Here is a 25,557-nt window from a genome sequence, read left to right as displayed (position 1 = left end):
TCATGTACATGGCATTAATTCAAAATGTTAAAAAGATTTTCACTGAAGACATTTTTCTCCTTAGGGACCCAGCTTACCTCCCTGGTAGTATCTACCACACTGATGGCCTGTTAATAAGTATCTTTGAATAGCTTTTCATTACCAAATTAAATTTACAATGGTTGCTATAGTATAGGCAGCTAGTTATTCAACAAAAATCGTGTTGTTTATTCCAGAATGTGGGAAGTATCACCTATAAAAACTATAGACCAACAGAAACCCTTATCAGGCTATGTGATTAGTTCTTGCCAACAGATCATGACTGGAGGCAAAGGATGACCATTCCAGGCTAGGGTCTTTAGCAGCTGTTAGGGTGCCTCTGCATCTAATTCATGACCCCTGTCTGTCCTGACAGCTGGATACAGGGAACTCCTGGGTCCTAGGGAAAATAATAGTCACAAGTTGAAGGGATCCTATGTTTGTTTGTTTTTAATAACCAATATGAAAGAAAACCACCTGCTAAAGCATCAACTCTAAAATCTTATACAGACAAGAAGTACACATCTCTCTTGAAACCACTGAAATGTTGGGCTTTATTTATGAGAGCATCTAGCATTCCCCTAATTCAGAATAGTCCTGCATCTATAGACATTGTAACATAATGGACTAAAGGATAACCAAAAAAAAAAAAAGAAGAAAGAAAGAAAGAAAGAAAGAAAGAAAGAAGAAAGAAGAAAGAAGAAAGAAAGAAAGAAAGAAAGAAAGAAAGAAAGAAAGAAAGAAAGAAAGAAAGAAAGAAAGAAAGAAAGAAAGAAAGAAAAGAAAGAAAAAGCTAGAAAAAAGAATACTTAGCCTATAACTAAAAATATTACAAGATTTTAATAAATAAAATTTTGTCACGTTTTAGTCAAATTGCTAATGTTGATATGCAAACATCCTTCATTTCACTATCTCTTCAATATTTATTTTTTGACCTCTAGGACAGTGATCAGCAAACTGCGGCTCGGCAAACCGCAGCTCGCGAGCCACAGGCGGCTCTTTGGCCCCTTGAGTGTGGCTCTTCCACAAAATACTGACTTCTGCGCCTGGGCCACAAAGTTTCAACTGCACTGTACGTGCGCGCCCACACGTGGTATTTTGTGGAAGAGCCACACTGAAGGGGCCAAAGAGCCGCATGTGGCTCGCGAGCCGCGGTGTGCCGACCACGGCTCTAGGAAATGAATTTCTGATATAAAATACTTTTTTCTTTCAATGTAATAATGTAATGTTCTGTTTCCCACAGTTAAAACATTTTTTCTTTCCAGTGAAAAGCAGATAACACGTTAATGAGTCTTTCAGCAGACTACATCACCTGGAGACTCTTCAGAGGTGAAGCTGAAAATAAACTGAACATCTGAATGTTTGCCTATAGTCTTGCTAAAAATGAAGGAAAAACATGATATGCTCTAGCAGCTTGGCCATTGCACCATAATCTCTATGATATTCTCTTTAGAGGACATCTCTTTAACAAATACATGGAGTACGGTTATGCCTTTGATCTGCCAGATCATTTACACCACTGAAACATTAAGTTGTATTTCCCAAAGGTTGAAATAATGTTTTCCTCTTCACCACATCCTTTAAAGATCAGTCCAGATATAAGAAGGTGACTTATTATGTCAAAATTTGAAATTACATGTCTTCTAAGCTGTAGTTTGCTGACCTACCCCTGGGCGATTGCTAGTAATAGGACCCATTAGAGATGAAGAAATAATGCATTACTCACATAAGCTTAAAATTTAAGAATGGATTTTGGAAACGTGATACTCGTCTCAAAGACAATAACTAGGTTAGGGAGTCAATAAAACTACATATTAAATTTTTGCATCATAGATTCCCTAACCTTAAAAGTAAAATTGGGTTCTTTTATAAGAGGCATATGTATTATTACTTCTCTTACTTTAACATGAAATGCTCATAAAAATATAATTAATTCTGGTAGCTAGCTTTCATCCACATGCCCTGCTTAGTCCAGTACTCTCTTGGTATACCCTTTAGGATCTTGACATAATTCCTAACACCACCTACTTTCATTTTCAAAAGTGTCCTTGTTTAGACAAAAATGTGTACCACCCTATGTATGACATATCTTTGGTACTTATTATACAGGGAGGGACAAATATAGGTTTATAGTTGTTTGTATGGAAAATCTTATCTAATAAAGAGGGAATATGCTAATTGACCCTCACACCATTGCAAAGATGGCAGTGCCCACAGCCAATAAGGAGGGAATATGCTAATTGACTACCACACCCTCAAAGATGGCGGCGCCCACCGCCACAAGATGGCAGCGCCCAGTCCCCTCAGCCCCGCCCGGGCGGCAGGCATGCGCCTGCCTGGGGAGTCATCCAGTCCCCTCAGCCCCCCAGCCACCAAGGGCCGGCCGAGGCTCAGGTAACCAGGGCCGGCTGAGGCTTGCCCTGCCAGCAATGGCAGCAGCAGAGGTGTAATGGTAGTGTTGCCTTCTCCTGATCGACCGGGGTGGCCTCCCAACCCCGAGGGCTCCCAGACTGTGAGAGGGGGAAGGCCAGGCTGAGGGACCCCCCTCCAGTGCATGAATTTTCATGCAACGGGCCTCTAGTAATATAATAATTAATAATACAAGAATAAACTCTGTGTTTCACGTACTCACAACTGTAAACCTACTTTTGCCCTATCTGTATATTTGTATCATTTCCATTTCTTTTGGGGAGAAACTTTATAAAAGACTTTATAATATTATATAGTTTATAATTATATATGATTGAAGTTTTTAGAAGTATCCATGGATAATTTATACCCATTTTATTCTCTATAGTAGACCTAACTACTCATAGACCATTTTTAGAATTCAGATAAGCTGGAGGATCCTAATTCAATATGTTTGTTATCACAGTATTACACATTTGAAAATAACATGGGGCATGCTCAAGGGAAAGAAGGATTAAGACATAACAATATTAGGTGAAGCTAGGTTGTATAATCAGGATTGGATACATAAATACAGAAAAGGAAATTCAGGAGAGAGAATTCTAAGATACTAAGTACAGAGAAACTGAACTAAATAATGTCAATTAAAATATGAAACAATTTTTTAAAAACGAATCCCAAGTATTTGGGTTGCTTTCATCTGTAACTTTAAAAATAATCCTGTTTACTTCTTTAATTTTCAGAGCTAGGCTATTAAATATTAATAGCCACGAAAATTAATCAGGCACATTCTTACTCATAAGTGACTTTATGAAACCTTAAAATACTCTTCAGAGTGCAGTCCAAACTAGTATATACAGCATATTATACCTTGCTTATTAATTATGTAGTTGCACATGTCTGCAAAGTTAGAATTTATTATTTCAGAAGATAAGAAATAACACACAAATGTAGGTTTCTCTGGGAATATTGATGAGTAAATTTTAATTAATCTCAACATTAAACAAATTGGAACTCATATATTTTTCCATGGAAAACTGGCAAACAGACTAACCAATAAGAAAATTGTTGGCAAATATTTTCCTGCCTCATTCCTGCTGTGACTTCCTCTGTATAGTTAATAGCTTCACAGTTGATAAAGCTTATCAATATCAACACAAACAAATAAGCATTAGCACACAGTCTAACAAAATGCTAACTGTAAAAAACAAAGGGACAATTTTAACACATACCCACAGAGAACTATTAGTGTTTTCACCTAATCCTAAGCAACAAATTTCAAGTAAGTTCACAGTCAGTGAAATAATAATTTCCCACCCCTAAAAAATTTATAAAGTAAAATATCCTATATAATAAAAGCCCAAGGACCGAATGGCGGAACAACCAGAATGACCAGTCAACCCGCTGGTAGCTATGAAACGCACTGACCCGACCTTGCTGCCTGCACCCTGACAGCTCAGAATCTGGTTCACCTGCAACTTGGACCCTGACAGGAGGGAGGAGGGAGCCCGATTCCTCGAGGAATTGGACATTGTTTAGCTTGCTCCCCGTGTACTGACAGCTCGGAATCCCGTTCACCTGCACCCCGGATCGTGACAGAAGGGAGGAGGGAGCCCGATACTTGCATCCTGGACCCTGACCGAAGGGAGGTGGGAGCCCGATTCCTCGCAGAATCAGCAGTTGGTTAGCTTGTGGCTGGGGCCAACCTCCCACAGTCCCTCCCTCTCGCTGGCCAGCCCCCTCATCAGCCCCAAATGGGGGAGGGGGCCGTTCAGCCAACCTTCCACAGTCGCACCCCCTGGCAGGCGGCCTCATCCCCACCCCCCATTGGCCCCGATCACCCTCCAGGCTGAAGGATCCCACCCATGCATGAATTCTTGCACCGGGCCTCTAGTTTTCTCATAAAAGACATAACCCCATAAACAGAAAACAGACACACATTTAAGGATAAAAGTAATGGGTGGAAATTTCACCTCCTCCTCAATCTTATTATATCTTGTGCACACTTGGTTAAATATGAAAAAAGGGCAGCAAAACAGCCAAATATACAAAAAAAATAGGTAAGTAACAAATCTGAGGTGTTTGGCACCAAATAACTAAGTTATATTTGAAAATTTACAAACAGTTATATTTCTATATTCTTCAGCTATGAAAATCAATGATAATGTGTTTTCTGCCTCATTTGATTTAATTAGGCAACATCTCAAATTCCTAATAAGTGAAGGTATACCATTTCTAATGACATCATGTCTGAGGAAAAACAATTTCTCATAAGCCTATAATAATTTATTATTTTACTATGTGGCTCTGACAAAATTTAATTATAAAAACCTAATTATGTTTAATTATAAAAAATATAATTTCAGGATGTGTTACAAAGTGCTGTGATAGTCTTTAACTTCTCCTTTTGAGACCACAACCCAAACGGCCATGGAACACAGTGAATGCTGTGATTTTGAGAGTAAACTGAAACAACCTTTGAAATTGTCTATTCTGTGAATTTGAGATCATTTAGTCTAATTAAGGTCCCTGAATGATTATAATAATTTTTAGCAAAAGATGAAATAGAGCCCCACTCATTGACTTGAAGTAATCACCATCCATGATAATTTATATTTGAATCCCTTGGGATTCTAGTAGACACCAATAAAAGTTACCAAGCTAGATAACCTCTTCAGGTATAATTAGTATGACCCACATAGAATATTCCTCAAGTGATTCAAGCCTAAGAAATTAGGAGCTTTTCATAAAAACCAAATTTCTGACTTCTCTTTAATAATAAAAAGATCTAACTGAGAATGGCTAGCACTCCAACAGGGAAAATCCTCTAAATGGCATAGGTACCTTTGTTTGATTTAAAAGAGTTCTATCTATCTATCATCCTTAGGCTACCAGAGCTTATCTTTGAATCTCAATAATTATATAAACAAGCAAACATAGATTTCATGCATTTGCAAAATGCTCTTTCCTTTTGCATTTCTAAAATATGCCTGCTATTGTTTACTAGCTTTGCAAATTTTTCCTCCTATTATTTATAATACTGAGTGTACTCAGAAGTTTTTTTGTGAGTATATATTTTAAATCATCTACAGTATTTCACTATAAGTTAATGGGAACCACGCTTATGCTGTTAACTTGATCAATGGAGGAATTAGTAGCATGTTTGGTGGTTTGTGTCTGTCATGTTCAAGGACACCATGATGTCTGGATAAGAAGAAGCAAAATTGGAAGTACAAAAAGACAAGATCAAACAGGCAAAGCAATGTGTGCTAAAGTGGGTGGCTGGCTGCAGGGAGCAATGCAGGGATATTGGTCCAGCTTTGTAGACCTTGCAGGTATCATTCCCTTATCACTAGGCTGTTCTTCTAGGGCAGTATCATTATCTATTTTCCTAAGCCAGAAGCTTGGGATTTATGATTCCTGGCACAGCAGTATATGCGGAAGCATCTTTACAAGAGATTATCTCTGTGTTTAATCTGAGGTCAGCTCATTCTATCAAGCCTGGACTTGCTCAGTATCAGCTTTCAATACTCAATTCACATACATAAGCTTTTAAGAATGGTCTACTGGAATAGAGAAACCCTGGACATTTGTTGGATATTTGAAAACTTGCATGTTCTGTATCAACGTAATTTTATTGCCATAACAAAACAAAGAGCCTTTGGCTTTTCTCATAGATTTAGTTTGAAATCAAGAATCTTGAACTGCCCATCGTTTAATGTTATCCCTAGCCTATAAGCAGAATTACTTGCATTTCATCGTATGTATATAGAGCAGGAATGCTTGAGCGTGCATATTCTTGTATTTATTATGATCGACTCAAGTAGAGTTGCCAGATGCTTCTAGGAAACAGCATCACATTAGCTATTACAGTTTGTTGCAGACACACATTTGCTATTGACATTTCTTACAAAACGTCAAGCTTTCATAGAAATAACAATCCTTACTCAAAAAGTGGAAAAGAGTATTTACTTTTTGAGGATGCAAATTCTGTGAAAACTACTTCCTTATTTTCTGTGGAAGTGAAAGTCATCTTAGGATAACATTAAAAGTTGCAAAAACCAGAAACATTAAAGGCTGCAAAAACCAGAATAGTTAACTTCTGATTTCCATTTTTATGTAAGGCAGTTTCTTCCTAAAATGAAAGTGTTCTCATTTTTTGCAGATTTAATAGGCTTCATGTATTTATAATATACTTTTTATTTATTATTTTTACTCATAATGAAGTGGAAAATAATTTTGAAGTGATTGGTTACTGCTAAAAGTAACATATATATATATATATATATATATATATATATATATATACATACATACACACACACACACACACATATAGTTAAAATGAATCATTGCATTTACTATGCAATAGCTAACAATGGTTCATTTAGTATATGTGTTAACAAACTAGAGATGTTGGGACTCTGTAAAAGCGGCAGCAATTACTTTTATAGTGGAACATATGGAATTGTTTTAATGAGTCTTAAAAGTGCAATTTCAACCAGAGGAAAGGGAAGAAAGGATCGTTTGAGATGTTAGATAGTTTTAAGCCTTTTTTTCTGCTAACTCATAATACAAAATTTTAAACATTTAAAAAATCTTGGGATGGGATTGCAAGTTATTTCAATCCAAGAACAAAATGTGATGCCAATTTCTCTCTTTGCCTTTTATGCACATTTTACTTCAGAGCAAACATATTGTAGATTAAAATGTTTAAAGCTAATTTTAAAAGCCAGGGTTAGTATGAAGCTTGGCCTACGCTCCCACATCCAGCTTCTCTCATTAGCTTGACCTCAACAACCGGAGTGCAGGGCAGATGTAACATTAAGGAGGCATCCAGATCTCAGGTCAGAAGCAGCAGCACACACTCAGCCCAGGGCCTCATGGTTCCTCTCCACAGACCAGCAATGAAAAGAAGAAGAATTCACAAAGGCCATAGCTACGAAGCTTGTAACAAAACTAAAATTTGAATTCAGATTTAGTCACTACCAAATATCTCTTCTTTTATATAGGATCTCCAATCAGATCATAGGGCTACGACACTGAAACAGAGAAACACACTGGTTTTCTTTATTTCTAAATCAAAACACTAGCATGGGGGACAAACATTGGTCATCCGCTGGTTATGTTTGGTTTTTGTGGAGGGAGGTGGTGCTGCGGGGACTTGTGTGAGATTCTCAGATTCTTTGTAATTGGATTTGTCATTCCTAGTAAAGGGCAAACCATTTTATGAATTCCACATAAAATACTGAATTGCCTTTGGAGTAGGGGATGGATAGTTTTGCTTATTTTCCCATTGTCTATTTATCTTGTTTTCTGCCAAGAAAGCACAGATTTACCTTCGGTGAACATTCTTGCCTCATTTTTAAGTATGTGCTTTTCTTGGTATTGGAACCATCCTTAGCCATTGGTGACATTAAATTGAATGCCAGATGCCAGAAAAAAAGGGGAAGTTAGTAAGATTAGTTTTCCAAAGGGCTATTGTTGTTCCTTGTTCAGTGTTTCTTTCTGGAAATATTTTGAGTGCTGGGAGATGAGTGCTTCGTTCCCAAATTGGTGGGTATCTGTAAGAGAGCCAACTTAAATAATTCCGGTTCTAGTCTTATGAAGGAGGGTCTCCACCAGCAAAGGGAAACCCTGATCTCATGAGGCTTCATGGTCTCTACGCCCACAAGGTGTTGATCTACACTGGAAAATGCATAGCGATATTTATTTGAAAAGATTTCTTAAGTTCTTTAGACTAGTAGACTGGATTGTCCAAGAGGCATTTCCTTACAAGACTACTTCCTATTATTTTCAACAGTAGCAAACTTTGCATTCAAACCCTTCCCCTGGATGCTTAAGAGTTGCTCTTCCACAAGTTAGCCTGCTGGGCTTAAAAATGCAGCTGGCTCCCCACTGTGTTGGTTGCTTCATTGAGAGGAAAATGTCAAAGTGATAGCATTGCTTATAACCTCTCCTGAAATTCGCTCTGTGCATTACTAGTGTAAACAGTGTGGGCAACTGTTTCTTATGTGGTCTCTCCAGGCGTTTTCAATGACCCTGGCAGAATTAAATGGCACTGGTAGCCTACCTCTGGAAAAGCCTCTAAACCTTCCTCCTCCAAAACACACAAAGAGTATTGTCTGAAAAACTTATTAAATAAGGGATAGAGTCCTGGAACACAAAGAAGTGAAATTCCCCAAGTCAGTAAACAAAAACAAACAACAACAGAAACAAAAATTACTTCCTGTTTTTAAAGGGAAACTGCATATAAGGATTTTCCCAGGACCCAAACTCTTAATCCAAAGTTCATTAAAATAAAAAATAAGTATAGAGAAAAAAATTGCTAATCTGAAAACATCAAAATGTATTTCTTTAGAATATGAAGCTGATGTATTGCTAAAGATATAATGGAGAGAGATTCTTTCTAAGACAGGAATTCTTTAAACACTTCTCCTTTGATTTAACAGAAAAACAAACAATATAAAAATCCATAAACATTCCTCTTGTTTAACAATAGGGGATACTATAAAGTATTTATCTCTAGTCATAATAATAACCACTTTAGCACTGTGGTGCCACGCATGTGGAAAACATGTTTCCATCCTCATCAGAACCTTTCAAGTGCCAGTATGTCTAGGGCACAAGGCTTGCATTTCACACCAATGTGTTGCAAAAATTTCAAAGCACATTCTCTGTGCTACAAGATAAGGCATAAGTATTTGAGGAGTAGGGGGTAGTTTCTAAGCATCTTCCTAGAACTAATTCAATTTTGGAGCTCCATAGGACATCTTTTTCTTTAAGAAGTCTTTACATAACTGTTGACTATGCAATTTTCAATTTGTTTCCTCTTATAATTAGGAAATTTTATTTAAACTAAGTTTCTAAAAATCTACCAATAAAAGATATACTTTTCTCCCAATAACACATGGAATTATTTTTTTTCCTTTCATATGCACTAATGTACAACATGTTAGGTACATATTAGGTACCTTAACTGAGACACATTATTCTATGATTTCGCAGGCGGCTCATATTCCATCCTATTACCCATATGGGCTTATGCTGCTTTTCTGAATCGATGCTTTCCACTTCTATGACTCTCAGTGAAAGATTACACTGCACATGATGTTTGCTGTTACAGTGGTAGTATTTTTTAATGTTACAGCAGAAACCTGCTATTGGAGGAAATAACTGAATGTAAGGTCATTTGAAGGACTCTGTTCTTTTTATAGAACCAAACTTGGAAAGTAATTCAGAATCCTTCTATCTCTTCAGGCAAGGATGATCTACTTGAATTCCTTGGAAACATGAAAGGCCTTTTATTAGAACAAATTTTGCAGAGGCTAATTTACTGAGAAGTATATTTTTGTGACCCTAATTTCTAAAATACCTATAGAGAAATAATCTCATGGTTATAGTGAAACTGATCATAGGTATTTTTATACGATATTATAATGAAAAGACAAACATTTGTGGTTTGGAGAGAGAAATAAGATAATAAAAATTAGTATCTAGATAAAGTTAGAAATGTGCAGGTATAATGTATACCAGCAACACATATATAACATATATGACATATATAACAGAAACACTCAAGCACTGTAGCATGTAGCCAGGGTTTGGTGGGCTTCAGGGGTATAACTCTGAAACTAAAACAAAAACTACTATTATCATAAAACAAAAAAGTCAATATTACTAAATCAGGAATGATAATAGATGTTCATCTTTAATAAGATGTTCACATTGGTAGAGGACTACCATAAATCTTTCACATAAAGTTAATAAAACTATATTTGATAAATAAATTTGAATATCCAGGAGTACATTAGTTAAATGTAAAATATACAGAGTTGTTTAGATGATCAGTGGTGAAGGTGTGGAAACATCAGTGACTCTAAATAATTCAATGATAACAAGAATTTTAAGTGAAAAGGTTCTGCTCAGTTCAATTATCATCTACTCCCCTTCAAACCCATAATCATCTAGTCTCTTTCTGTAACAACCATCTCTTCTCCTGATCCTTTTTATTACTTTTAATGTTTTATTCTTTTATATTGAATATTCCCATGGATTTACATTCTCTTCCAAGTATTATTTCCCCAATACACTAACAAGTCCAAGAAATAGCTCCAAATGTTTACTTTTATATGGTGGATAGCACTAATAGCTATGGATGCTAGCATTTTGGGGAAAAACCTCAAGTCTTTCAAATACATATATATTCAAATCAGCCAATACACATGAAAAAAAACAACATACTATGCTTTTACCACTTGGTAAAGTTGGTTACAAATAAATAAGATTTACATATAGTCATGCTAAACATGTGCTAAAGTAATTACCTAATTTTACAGAAACCAGTGACAAGTAATGAATTGTTTTTCATATTAACAAGCATTAGAGTAATAGCTATTCCCTAAGAATTTTAGGAGTAGCATTTCTCTTAGAGTTAAACTATTCATATCAACATATCATAGTGAGGTTCAAAATGTATTACACAGTATGATTTATTAACTATACTTTATTTGGTAATATTAATGAAACAATGAATTAATAAAAATTGTGTCAAGTAGAGTATTTATGGAGGTAAATTTAGTGAAATGTTTTTAACATAATTGAATTATTGCAGAAAACAAAAAGATAAAATCAGAATACAAACATGTATAAGCTGATCTGTATAGTAAAATAAAGTTACTAGAGAGAGAGTGGTACAAATAAAGATCCATTTTCATTTTTATAACTTACAGTAAAAGCTTTGATTGTGAAGATTTATGCTCTTAATCTCATTATATAAAATAAAACATGAGTAATTTTTAAGCATTTGATTACTTATATTCAAGCTTGATTAAGAAAGGCTGGAATGATACATTTTTTTCATTTACAAGTACTTAAAAGTTATCATTGATGTATTTAGTTTCTAACTCATGAGTGCTCTGTTCCAATGTTTGCACATTGTGACATCAATTTTCCTTTATTTTCACACGCAAATTTCAACTCATTCCCCATTATTCCTGGTGAAGTTCACCTTTACTGAAGTATTTGTATAGATAATTGTAGCCCTGTGAACTTCAAAATGCTAAAATAGAAAAATAAAACCTGATTTCATTGATTTTTTTGGTCTCAAAAAAATTTTATATCACAGAATTTTGAGTATTATTGTCAGAAAATGTATTCCAAGGCAGAAAATAAATGCCAGATAATTTAATAAGCTTCATGCCATATTCTCATATCTGTATGTGAAAATGATAACCAACCACTAATACATATGTATGAGGATGAACACACAGGCACACACAGACACAGAAACACACATGTGTATTTTTCTTTCACTATTAGTGACTGGCTCATATTTGTTTTCTAGGTCAGTCCCATTTATTAAAAACAGTACACATTTTAAACACAACTCACAAGGCAATGGATCGGAGTAGTTATGATGGATTTTGGAGCTGGACTGTCTACCGGAGGTTAAAATCCCAGCTTTGCAAATCACTGTGTTACTTAACCATTCTTTAGTTTCCCGTCAGTGAAGTAAGGATGACAGCAGTATCTACTTCACAGGAGTTAAAGAAGAATTAGCTGCATTAATTTATGTAAAGTGCTTAGAACATTGTCTGGCTTATTGTTCTTGATAAATATTGCTAATTTATGATTATAACTGGAAATATTTAGTAATACAAATCAGCTCTATTGTACCAATGTTTGTTTTCCCAAGAATCATTACAGTATTCAAAACACTTTATAAACATAATTGATTCAAATAAAAAAGGGGTTTAGAGGCTAGAGAGTTTCAAATTCACAATAATATTAAATTATTTCTATCAAAAAATTCAATAATAAAATTTGTGTATGGCTGTAATTGAATATTGATAAAACCTGAGCCAAATCAATCCAATATTTGGTTGAGTGTATGCATGAGAGGAAATGTTTCTTTTTGCACCATCATGATCATGACCAGAAGCAGTTTTTAACTATTCTTAAAACGTTATCATTTAATCACTCTCATTATACTAAACAGAGACCCAAATCTCTCAAATAAATCATATGTTGGGTTAAAATAATCAGTAAGTAAATTCCTAAGTGCTTTAATGATCTCATTGGCACAATGAAAGTAATAATAAAATATATTTTCTTAGTGTTGTGGGGAGGATTAAATAAAACAGTGAAAGGTATATTCTTTACCAGATTATATGACCAATGAAAAACACACAGCAGCCCAGCCAGTGTGGCTCAGTAGGTGAGCACTGACCTACGGACCAAGAGGTCACAGTTCGATTCCAGCTTAAGGCACATGCCTGGATTGCAGGCTGGATTCTCAGTGTGGTGCATGCAGGAGGCAGCTGATCGAAATGATGTTTAACAAGTATTATTAACAATAACAACTGAATATGTTCCGTATTTATTCAAGCACATCATATACTGGATATTAAAACCCCAGCTAATGGAAAACTGCCTAAATAGTCTGAAGGGAAGGAAAGGACAGTTTCCTGACAATGAAGCTAAGGTAGTGGTTCTCAACCTTTCTAATGCCGCGACCCTTTAATACAGTTCCTCATGTTGTGGTGATCCCCAATTTCATTTTTACAAACTGAACATAATTAAAGCATAGTGATTAATCACAAAACAATATGTAATTATATATGTGTTTTCTGATGGTCTTAGGTGACCCCTGTGAAAGGGTCGTTCGACCCCCAAAGCGGTTGAGAACCGCTGAGCTAAGGGGTTATATTGATCAGTTTGGTAAGCTTGGTTTCATGGCTCCATGAAATGTTCACCAACTGCACACACTCATGTAACCAGCCCCAGATCAAGGCACAAAACGTCTGACAAGTCCTCTCTTCCCCCACCCAGCCCTGGTTCTCCTCAATCCTCCAAGGAAAACCGCCACCTGACTTCTAGTGTCAGAGATTCAAACCTGAGTTTTTAATATTTACTAGGGGTATAAAACAGGAAATCTTCACTTCTGCCATCATTTGACAAATCAGATCTGGCAACCCTGGGCATCTATTCCCTCCAAGCAGCAGCCTGCTGAGGCGGGAACCCCTGTCCCTTTGGGAGGCCTTGGCCTCTCCAGGCCCACCTGGCTCAATGCCTTTTGTCACCTTTCTAGCCTGCTGGTGGAAGAGTTTGCAACACTTGCTTTTTTCTATCTCTAGATGCCCATTTCAATGTGTCCTAACTTCCAAACCTCACGCCTTTTTGTACAAGGTGATGTTAGTAAATTAAAAAGGAAAAAAAAAAAATAACCTTACTCTTGTTTAACCAACATGTTGATTTATATAAAATGTGGATGTACTAGTACTTGAATCTTTTACTCGCTTTTCTTGATGTTCTAATAAAAGTAAATAAAGACCTTTCCTCTGTCCAAAATTATTGTAAGTGTCTTAAAAGAAGAAATGATAGAAAACAAAATCATAGACTTTGTACCTAAAGCTAGCAGGCATGTTTGTGCTATCATATCATATCATAATTGAATAATTTCAGGTAAACGCCTTAAACTTAATGCAATCTCCTCTAATTTCCAGAAACTGCTTATCTTTCCTTTCTCAGTAATATCTTATAAATATTTTCCACAAGATATCAAGTTCTACAGTCTGATGTGAGGAAACAACTAAGGCAATCATTTGCTGTAAATGAAAACAAAAATTCTAATGTTTTATCAAATGTGAATGAACACACATTCCAGGAAATCTATCGGACTAATTCTACTGGTATTTAAACCCCTTTTAGGTCAATTTTGCTTAGTTGATTTGGCAATGCATTTAACTAATGGATAAGACTTAACCACCAACACTGATAAATTAATAAGAACTCAGAAGCTTTAAAGAATAGCAATAAAAAGATGCCCCAAACTCCTCAAGCTCAGTCTTTACAATACTGACTTAAAAAAATAAAAATCAATGATCCTTTAAAATTAAAAAAATCCACTATACATACTTATAAATTTAGTTCCTCCAACATTTTTGCATTTAGAATAATATTATGGCAGGGCTCCCCTGTCCCTAATACCATTAATCTATACAGTACATATCATTGAAAAATAAGCTCATCTAAATTTCTGTTGTTTTAGTCATTTTATTTTTTAGTTTAATTAGGTTTTTATAATTTTATGAAAGATTAATCACATGAATGTCTGAACAGAAAATTACTAATTTTCAGATTTCAATGGTCTAATTCTCCATAGGCACTGTATTAACAGAGACTCCTTACTATACAACCTACAGATAGTCTGCTCTTAAAAATAATTCACTCATAGAAAAAGACTAGATGAATTTATGACAAATAGAATGATAATTATGCAATGCAAAAATAATAAGACAAATTATAAATGACTAATTTTCAGCCAACAAGTAGAAATGAAGAAATAATTATATTTGTGAAAACATCAATTCTCCTACTCTGTCTCTTGACCTCTTTAACTCTAAAATTAAGATTCCCTTGCCTTGGCTTCTGGGTAGCTCAGGTGGTTGGCACATCATCCATATACCAAAATGATGTGAGTTCAATTCCATACCTAGGTTGCAGATTTGATCCCGTCAGGATACAACCGACAGATGTCACATCAATGTTTCTCTCTCGTTCTCTCTCTGCCCTCCCCTCCTTCCTCTCTTTCTCTCCCTCAAATCAATAAAAACATAGCCTCCAGAGAGGATTAAAAAAATTAAGATTCCAGAGAATATCCATTTATGTGAGTTATATCTATTGATTTTTACCATATCAAAAATTAAAACAGAAAAATAAAGTACATTGTTACTACCACCTTAATCCCAGCTAAAATACCAGCAGTTTTACCCACTATTGCTTTTACACCACCAGTGCCTACAACTAACAATGAAAAAGGCAAAGAATAGGTCAATGTTGTTATGAAAATAGTTTTAACCTTCTGCTATTCCCAGAGAGCACTCAGGGATTCTAAGTTTCCATGAACTACGATTCAACAAGAGTGGCACAAACTTCCTGTGGAACATAAGAAACAGCCAACACAATGCCCCTTAGCATTCACCCAAAGCTATTCTGAAATATTTGAATCATTTACTACATTTATAAATTTAGAATTACACACATGTAACAATTTCATTCAAAATTAAATTAATAGCTAGGAGGTCTAGGAAGCATTTTAGCAGGATATTATAGAAATATATTCTCAGAGTTGCAATGAGCCAAAATATTAGAAAAAAAGAAACAAATGCCTACTAGATAGGAACTCTCCTGTTCTTCCATATTCTCTACATTCAGGCTTTGGGAATGAGAGTTATCTACCTTCCTTCATTTCCTAGCCCCCTCCCCTTTTAAATAAACACGCATCCAACAGTAATCTTAAGGAACTGAGTTACAGACTATAGTTCCTATGCCTATTTGTTCTTTCCACTACAAAGAATATGGATTCAATGGAAAAGTTCCTGATTTGAGGAGTTGTTTTTGATCTGTTATGATTCATAAGAGAAATACAAGACATAGTGTAATCTGTCAAAGGCGCAAAGGGTAATCCCATTGAAAAACTCATGTATATACACAGTTTTTGCAGAACATTTACTCAGCTACATACATAAAAAAAAATCTCCACTCATATGTCTTCTTCTACTGCTATTGAAAACGTCTTAACTTCACCAGGAATGAATCCAACAGAAGCCAAGATATTTGTAAGCTGTAAAATCCCCTGCAGTGATACTGAAATTACTGCAATATAACTTTTTCAGAAATGTGAGAAACAATTCTCTCTCTTTTCTTTTGTGCATGTTCCTAATGTGACTGTGACACATGAAAATGTAGTATTGCTACAAGAAATTAAATCACTCATTTAAATAGAAAAAAGACTCTAATTTTATACATTTAACATCTCTACTTGATAGAAAACTTTAAAGATGGTATTTTTTAAATGTCTAGATGATCCGTGGGCAAACTACGGCCCATGGGCTGGATCCGGCCCGTTTGAAATGAATAAAACTATAAAAAAAAAAGACCGTACCCTTTTATGTAATGATGTTTACTTTGAATTTATATTAGTTCACACAAACACTCCATCCATGCTTTAGTTCCGGCCCTCCAGTCCAGTTTAAGAACCCATTGTGGCCCTCGAGTCAAAAAGTTTGCCCATCCCTGGTCTAGATTCATGATTTTAGGTTCTAAGAGGATTTAAAATGCAGGCAACATACAGGGTGGGAGAAGAGTAGGTTTACAGTTGTGATCCTGCAAAAAACGGAGTTTATTCTTGTATTATTATTTATTAATTATTGTATTACTTTATTATTTATTAATTATTGTATTGTATTATTGTATAAACAACTATTCTACTTTTGCCCCATCCTGTATTTACCTCCATGTCTCCAGAAATAAATACTAATATTTCTTTGATATTGTTCCTCTTGAAAAGCCCACTAAACTTAACTTCAAATATTCACTTTTTAGACTAAAAATAAGGCACTGAGGATAGACATATAAACAGAAGACAGATTAATCATTGCATGCGGTGGGAAAGGAGATGGAGTATAACAGTTGTGGACATGCAGAACTTATAGTGGTGATGGAAATACTGTAAAACTGATTTATGGTGATGACTGCACCACTTGGTAAATTTACTAAAATTATCTTTATATACTTGCAATGGGTGAATTCGTGGTATATAAAAATGGCTCAATGAAGTTATATAAAAAAGTGAATGCATTGAATGAGAAATGCCAGAAACACAAAAGCAGATATTATTTTAATCCATTTATTTAAATTATAAAATGGGCAAACTAACGTAGTGTTAAAAGTCAGAATAGGAACAATTCTTGGGGGATATATCAGGGCACAAGGTGGGGCATCTTCATCTGGTTTTTAGTTGGATGATCATGGTGAAAAGTCATTGAGTTGTACAGTTACAATATGCACAAATTCACAATTTTCCTGATCTACTCATAAACATATTTGCATATGCATTCACAAAAGCCTTTTATATTAGAAAGCTATATTCCATTCTGTGTAAAGCTGTTATATAACATATTTAAAATATGAGTCATCAAAGATGGCATAAGGATGGCATCATATATGATATTCAAACATTCCACACCTTTGTCCAACTTATAAGAAGGACTTCAAAGAAGGGAATGATGGCATCAAGCTAGTTTATCATTGAATTATTAGGGTTTTTGGGGGAGGACTTGGGGCTATAGATAGGGGTGGGGGGTGGCCTCAAGCTGTAGCACATTTGGAAGACTCCTTAGAGAGACTATACAGATTAGGCGGAACACCAATAAGCTTGTGAAGCCATGATGGAAAAGAATGGTGAAGGGTAACTGAAGGGAGGCTGTTTCCTTGTATTCTGTTTCTGGGGTTAATCCACTTATGAATCTACTATCACTTTGGTCTCTTCAGGTTCCACTAATGCCTTCATCCTTTAAGGACCAGCTTAACACTTCCTTTCCACGAACACCTATATCTCCACAAATATCTAGCTGAAAAAATGTTCCTGCTTTTTATTTTTTAACTCTTCAATAAATGTAAATGAGATAAAAATAAAATACTGAGAAGGTGATACAGCTGTTTGCATTTTATCAGCCAAAACAACCTATAGTCTTTGAGGCAGGAACCATGTCTGACTTACTTATTCAGAGAACTCTAGAGTAACTGTCATGATGAACTGTATATCATGGACTTTCAAGTGTTGTTGGAGTCAAAAATGGAAATGTTTCCATTAATACCCAAGATAACGTGAAACCTCAGCTGAGTTCAAAATGCAAAAGTTCTGCAGTTACCATTACCAACGGTCATTTTCAGATTCTAAAGTTATATGTACTATTTTTTAAACACGTTGAAGTGTGTAAACATAAAATAAAAATCAGTAAAGTTAAAAAAGCTTTTAAGCCCAGCCAGTGTTGCTCAGAGGTAGAGCGTCGACCCATGAAGCAAGAGGTTACCGCGTGGATTTCGGGTCAGGGCACATGCCCAGGTTGTTTGCTCCATCCTCAGTGGGGGTGTGCAAGAGGCAGCTGATTGATGTTTCTTTCTTATCGCTGTTGCTAACTCTCTATCCCTGTCCCTTCCTCTCTCTCCAAAATCAATAAAGACATTTTTTAAAAAAGAAGGTTTTTAAGTAACATGACAAAATTGGACAGCATTTCTTTTCATTTACACATAAAAAGTTCGTTTTAGGTAAGATGAACAGAAAGTCTGGCCTCTAGAAGCCTACAATTTACTTTAGACAAGGCCACCATCTAAAATGTGACAAAATAGATTTATAAATGTTTAAATGCAATAAAGATGGATGCAGATGATCATGAGTGAGGTCAGAAGTTCTGTGAAGAATAAATAAATGTGTTCTGACAGTTTAACAAGTCTTCTAGTAGAATAATGGTGAAAGGCATAGCACAGGAAATTTGCAGGAGGTGCAGACAGAATAGCAGGAGAATACACTTGGATTGAGAACTGGAGGTGCATTCTGAAAGGCAGGGAGAAAACTGACTTTTCTGGAGCAGATATCAGATTGCATTTTTCTACCGGGGAGAAATGTGCCAATAAATTATCACATACTTTTCAATTCAAGTCCCCAATTTTTTTCACATTTACTAACATGTTTGAATACAGTTGTATTTATGCATTTGTTCAATGTGTATGCAAACATCTGCATGGTGTAAAAATGTTTCATGTCTGTCCTTGCCTGCCACATCTGTCTAATTTATGAAGCAGAAAGAAGTTATGAAGCCATTTTAACAAGGTTATGCAAGGATACACAAATAATCTTTTATTAATAATCCTCCTACCTAGAGACATGCTTAGAAAATGTTTACACTCTGATACAGTATATTTCTAGCAGTTGAAATGAAAGAAAAAAATAATTAATCTCTTAGAAAATGTTTTCCATTATGATTAGTTCAAATGCATTAAACTACCTATATCATAATTAGTAATTATTAGCATTATTTAGCATTCTGTCATTGGTGTGGCTGTGAAAGTTCATTATAAAGCAGCTTAAGTAGACATGGTGATTCTATCTCTTGGGAGCTTACAAGATGGAACCTGATTTCTTCTCTCCAAGAGTCAAAAGCATTTATTTTGAACAAGCGTAAATATAGCATATTTAATTGTCCAAATGCAAGTTTGGAACTTGCCTCCATGGAGAATTAACCACAGTTATTTTGGCTAAGTGACACTTGAGAATCCACCAGGAGGGCTTTCACAAATGATTTACTGAAGGTGCTTAAAACAGTTTTACTCTGCAGGATTGTCACTTTATAGATGCATCCCATAAAATTCAGTAATTCCAGAGGATTTTTGTGTGTGATAATTATAAGATTAAGGGCTTATTTGGGGAGTCATTAATAATATCAACGAAAGGATTAAACTAATTTCAATGAAAATCATATAAAGATCAAAGAGTTATGAAGTTAATGTTTCTGCTACATTTTACATGAAAACCTAATCTCAGAAAAGCACAATCTCCTCCTCAACCCACACCCCAAATGGATTCTAGAATTTGGTCATCTGACAGAAACAAATACAGCATCCATTTCTAACTACTCACGGAAAACTACTCCTGAAAGACCACAACAACGTAACATCTGTCCGCAATGGAATGACTAGACTTCTTTTAGGCATAACATTAGAGACTTTAACCATAGTTGGTATCTGTCAAATACATAACAATGAGAGAGATACACAAGAAGAACCAAATGCAACCAAACTAATATCAAATAGTATCCCCAATTTTAAAATCTTATTTCTTATAAACACTCACTACTATATTTCAAGTATATCTCACATACTTTGACTATCAAAATCCTGGCATGTGATAATTTCTCTTATTAATTGACACATCAGAAATTTATAAATATAAGGTATTGACTCTATTAGTTTATTAATCACATACAAACACATATAGAATTTTAAGTATATCCAAAAGACAAAAGGTTAAAATAAAACAGGCTTTCTTAAGCACAATGAAGCAACTCATGAAACCTATTGTTTTTTGCTTTGATATTCCAATTTGTTTATTTTTACATATGCCATGATTTTTCCCATATATTAAGAAACCCTTAAATTACAGAAGAAAAGAAATGCCCAAAAAAGGAAGTCATAATAAAAAAACATATTCACTAAATAAAAATAATTGATTATTTAAAAATTGATTACTTAATACTTAGCTCATTTATCAAGAAATTAATATAATGTAAGCCTTCTATAGTATGGATCTCTATTGACCAATCCCTTTTGAGGTGAAGATCATCTTTTTCTTATCCAGTGATGTTACATTGTACATTAATTTATATTATTTTAATATGGTAACATTTTAGAAAGTTTAAATGTATTAAATGAATTAACCTGTATACTAATTATTAAGAGAATACTTTTTTCATTATTTCCAACGCCAAATAATCTTTAATCAATATTCTTTTATTATACTGCATTTTGATTCATCAGTTCTAGAGAATACACAGTAGACCATGAAACATAATTAATAATGTAATTTTTTTTAATAATTTCCAAATGCGACCTGCAATCCTATTATCATCATTTCAGTGATATGGGGGATAGTTTGATATTGAAATAGTAGCTCAAATTATCCTAAAATAACACAATAGTTCTATGTTCTTACTTGTGCTGAATATGTCACACAGATGCATGTTGAGAGTTTATATTAGCCTATAACAAAGAAAAGAATATTAGAAGTATCCTACCTTTGAGACATAATCTTATAGGCATCTGGCAGATAGCATCGTATATTCTCCATCTGAGCAGGGTCAGAGTCACAGATTTTGTCATCAGTCCTCCCATAGTTGGCACTTTCAATCATGATGACATCTGTTCCCGGACAGCGGAGCTCTATGGGGTAGCTCTCACAGGAAAGCTCTCTGCGGACCACAGCCATCGGGATTGGGGCGCGGCTGAAAGCTATGGGAAGGAGGAGGAAAAAAGGTTAAGCCCTCTTCATTACATATGAGAGAAAAGTATATGTGTTTGCTTTTCCAGTGTTTGGGGTAAACTAATACCACGGAATGAAAGAGTTGCAATTCATACTTTTAATTCAAATAGAATATCTCCAACTTTAGTAACTTCACAGGTATATTTTATTCTAACAATATCTTTTTTCTTAAAAACCTAACATTTCTTTTATCATAAAACAGCACTTTGGATTTTCTAAAACTTTGGCTGGTATGTGAAGTAAAGACTATATAGAAATATCCAATCTGGCCCTAGCTGGTTTAGCTACATGGATAGAGCATCGGCCTGTGGAATAAAAGATCCTGGATTCGATTCCAGGTTGTGGGCAGGAGGTGGCCTATCAATGATTCTCTTTCATCATGGACTAGTGGCCCAGTTCACAAAATTCGTGCATGGGGGAGGGGGGCTGTCAGCCCAGCCTGCACCCTCTCCAATCTGGGACCCCTTGGGCGATGTCTGACTGCCAGTTTAGGGATGAGGCCTAAACTGGCAGTCAGACATCCCTCTCGCAATCCGGGACCGCTATCTCCTAACCGCTCACCTGCCTGCCTGCCTGCCTGATTGCCCCTAACCACTCTGCCTGCAGCCTGCTAACCCCCAACTGCCCACCTGCCAGCCTTCTCGCCCCCAACTGCTCCCCTTTGCCGGCCTTATTGCCCCCAACTGCCCCCTCTGCCGGCCTGCTCACCCCCAACTGGCCCCCCTGCTGGCCTGTTCACCCCCCAACTGCCCCCTCTGCTGGCCTGATCACCCCCAACTGCCCTCGCTTCCTGGCCTGATCTCCCCTAATCACCTCTGCCTCAGCCCCACCACCATGGCTTTGTCCAGAAGGATGAACAGAAGGTCTCCTGGTCTAATTAGCATATTACCCTTTTATTAGTATAGATGTTTCTCTCTCTCTCCCTCTCCCTTCCTCTCTGAAATTAATAAAAATACAAAAATAAAAAGACATATTCAATTTGCTGAGTAAGAAACTCAGATCAACCTCAGGGGTATTGTGTGTGCATTTTGATCTTTTATAAAAACCATTACCAAAAATGTGTACTGTTCTTGAGTGTGTGTATATATATATATATATACACATATATATATATACACATATATGTATATATATTAAAAGTAGTGTTTCAATTTCAAAACAATTATATAGTTTTAAGTAATAACATAATCTGTATGCTTTGTATGTTATAGAAATAGTGAATACTTTTTAAGAAAATGAGATGTATATGAAAAATTAAAAATTTCTTTAGTTCCCTCCCCACACCTTTTCCCAAATGTCAAAAGGCAACCAGTTAACAATGTGGTAAATTTCCTATTATTCTGTCCCACAGAAAAACAAATAGACATTAGATGTTTCCTCCCATTCCTCTTTTTATTTTACTCAAGGAAATTTTACTATGATTGTATCACACTACATATATCATTTCATACTATTATTTAACAATATATGATGGGAATGTTTTCATGTCTATATTGCATTCCTCCTGTTTAATGGCTGCATTATATATAAATACAAAACATTACTTCATTATCTTATGTTGATGGACATATAGGAATATCCCAGTTTTTGTATCATAAAGGTGCAAAGTAATATATTGTGTACCATGGCTATAATATTTTTGAAAAAATATAATTATCCAAATATATTTAATAATATCTTTCTACACATAAAATTGCTGGATCAAATGGGAAATATATTTCAAGTTTAGAAAATATCAACAACTAGATGTCCAAAATATTTAATAAAAATGCATACTTCCAATGGCAGTACTATTCTCTTTGAAACTACATAGTACCAATTTCTTTAAATGTTGCCACTGTGATAGATGAAGAATGATACAATATCCATATTTTTATTTATTATTTTATTTGTAAAATACAATATATTTTCACATGTTTATTGACCCTTCATATTTATTTTATGTCTGAATTTCCTGTTTACGTTCATCCATAGTTAGCATTGTAAAAGGTTTTTGTATAGCTAAAAAATTGAAAAAATCTGTTCTTCATATCTATGGCAAATATATTTTTGGTTTCATGTTTGAATTTAGATGTTTGCAGAATATGTATATTTCGTTTTTATACAGCCAACTATCTTTTCATGTCAAGTTTTACAGTTTTGTATTCTAAGACTGTAAACATAATCAGTGCATTACTGGAAGAAAGTAACATGTGTAATTGTAAAAATGAAACAAGTCTTTTAAAATGCATGTAAGTCAAGTTCTAAGTTGTTTACCAATCATCTAATGAGTTGATTTCCACATAAGAGAATTAATTTTTGAGATACTTATGTGATAGCTATAAATCTACACTGATAGTTTAACTCACTAATGTACACAAACATTAAAATATGTATTTAAATAAATACATGCAATTCTTTTTGTTGCTTTATTTATTCAGCATGAAATGCGAAAGGAAAAGAAGGGAGAAGTGAAACAAGGTAGTAAAAAAGAGCTGGGGCAGGGAAAGAGAAATTGAGAAATTTTATTACAATAAATATTTTCACTTGAAACTTAGAATCTATTGATTTGGTTTGGAAAACCATATCTATTATTTCAACATTGAGAATTACATAAATTTTTACTGTATTTCTATAACATTTTGTAAAAACTATAACTGCACCATAGACCCTAAGTATAACTTGTGAGCAGGTAGGTCACTCAAAGTTCTTAAACTGTACTGCAGTCACTTCCATTCAGGTTGCCATTCACCTCTTGTTCCTTCTTTCTGGGTCTCTCTCTTCTAGCACATTCATACCATTGATCAAAGAGAGTCAACACAATTAGAAGTGGCTGTAACATTATTTTTAAACTGATTTAGAGTCAACACTTTGATAGGGTATTCTCACAATAAAGAAACACTGAATCTCCTAAATGAAATAAAATATCCTTGGTTTCTTTGCCTATCAATCAGAAATTAGATGATTGTTTAACCATACAATTCTTTTAAATATTAAGCATCTATTTTCAAGAGTAAGAACATTTTCATTAATGTCTTTAGTATTTTAACTAATGGAATCACTGAATAATAACAATGTTCCAATTTGAGAATCCAGTTTCATTATGTTGGACAGTTTAAATAGAATCAGAGATTTGTTTGTCTGTTTTGTATAAAAAGTATTTGAAATCAAATTTTCTAGAATGTTTACAGTATATATTTGAGTATTTGCTAAACGACAATTTTCTTCTTAACTCGGTATAAAACATTTTAAAAATCATATTGAAACTGCTTCCAAGCATTGAACTGATCTGGCTATATTTTGTTTGCTGAAACTATCAAGTTAAAATAATTTAACAATGGTACAAAGCAAATCATATAGTCAAAGCATTTATTTGGCTATAAGTGGGCAATTTGGTAGATTAAACCTTGTCAATTTTTTCAAAATATGTATACATAAACATAGATTTAATTTGGGTCTTAACTAACAAAAGTACAATTTAGAATTAGACACTAGACAGTTACAGGGTCAAACAGACTGTTGAAACCCAAATTTTCCATATATTAACTTTGGCCCTAGAAGAAGTGTTCGAAAGTTATGGATATGGCAAACTTTTACAAAGAACTGGAGTTGATTTCTCTATGCTTTCTACCATTTAACATATAATTGTATTTGTATCAGTGACCCAGTGATAAATTGCACTGCTACATGATGGATGCTTTGTTTAAAGGAATGTATTACTGGAAACTATAAAATTATCTAATTATTTAAATTACTTTAAATTATATTACCAAATGCTTTATTCAGCAAGCAAATTTCAATGAAAACATTATGCTTAAGTTTTGTTTTGTTTTACCATTCAGTTATCATTGCTAACAGTGGGGAAACTTGTTTCTCAACAAAAAGACTAAAATGGAAAATGTCAATTATTCAAATGCAGGATAGTCAGTGAAATAGTCCACTGTCTGTTGTAGTGGGGTAATACTGCATTGGGCATTGAGAAATGGCAATGAACAAGTAATTTGGGGTGAAGAAGGCATATTATTGAGTTTCTTCCCATTTTCATCCCATGAGTGAATCTGGCATAACAATGCAGAGTGTCACCTATTAAGTGTGTAATAAATATTAGCTGAATAAATTGAAGGAGGTTTGGATGTGAAATGTGCTAACCTTCTGGTAGAATGCTGCACTTACTACCTATGTCCATGGCCAAAAGCATCATGAAGAAAATGGAGCTACTCTGCTAAAGTTGACCAGACCTCAGCAAGTACCCACGTGCCATGTCAAACACA

At 34.8% G+C, this 25,557-nt stretch overlaps 1 protein-coding gene across 13 annotated transcripts in view; it reads right to left on the bottom strand.

The window, feature by feature from the left end:
* ADGRL3 (adhesion G protein-coupled receptor L3) overlaps positions 1-25,557 on the bottom strand; it is a 770,556-nt gene that overhangs the window by 383,391 nt on the left and 361,608 nt on the right. For all 13 annotated transcript variants that reach the window (XM_036335141.1, XM_036335133.1, XM_036335163.1 and 10 more), the window contains one exon: positions 21,063-21,276. In XM_036335141.1, coding sequence (XP_036191034.1) covers positions 21,063-21,276 — 214 coding nt within the window. The remainder of the gene's footprint in view (positions 1-21,062; positions 21,277-25,557) is intronic.

This window comes from Myotis myotis, unplaced genomic scaffold (genome assembly GCF_014108235.1).
Source record: "Myotis myotis isolate mMyoMyo1 unplaced genomic scaffold, mMyoMyo1.p scaffold_m19_p_1, whole genome shotgun sequence".
Lineage (NCBI taxonomy): Eukaryota > Metazoa > Chordata > Mammalia > Chiroptera > Vespertilionidae > Myotis > Myotis myotis.
The sequence above is the reverse complement of the archived record's forward strand: the minus strand, read 5'-3'. Positions and strand labels throughout refer to the sequence as shown.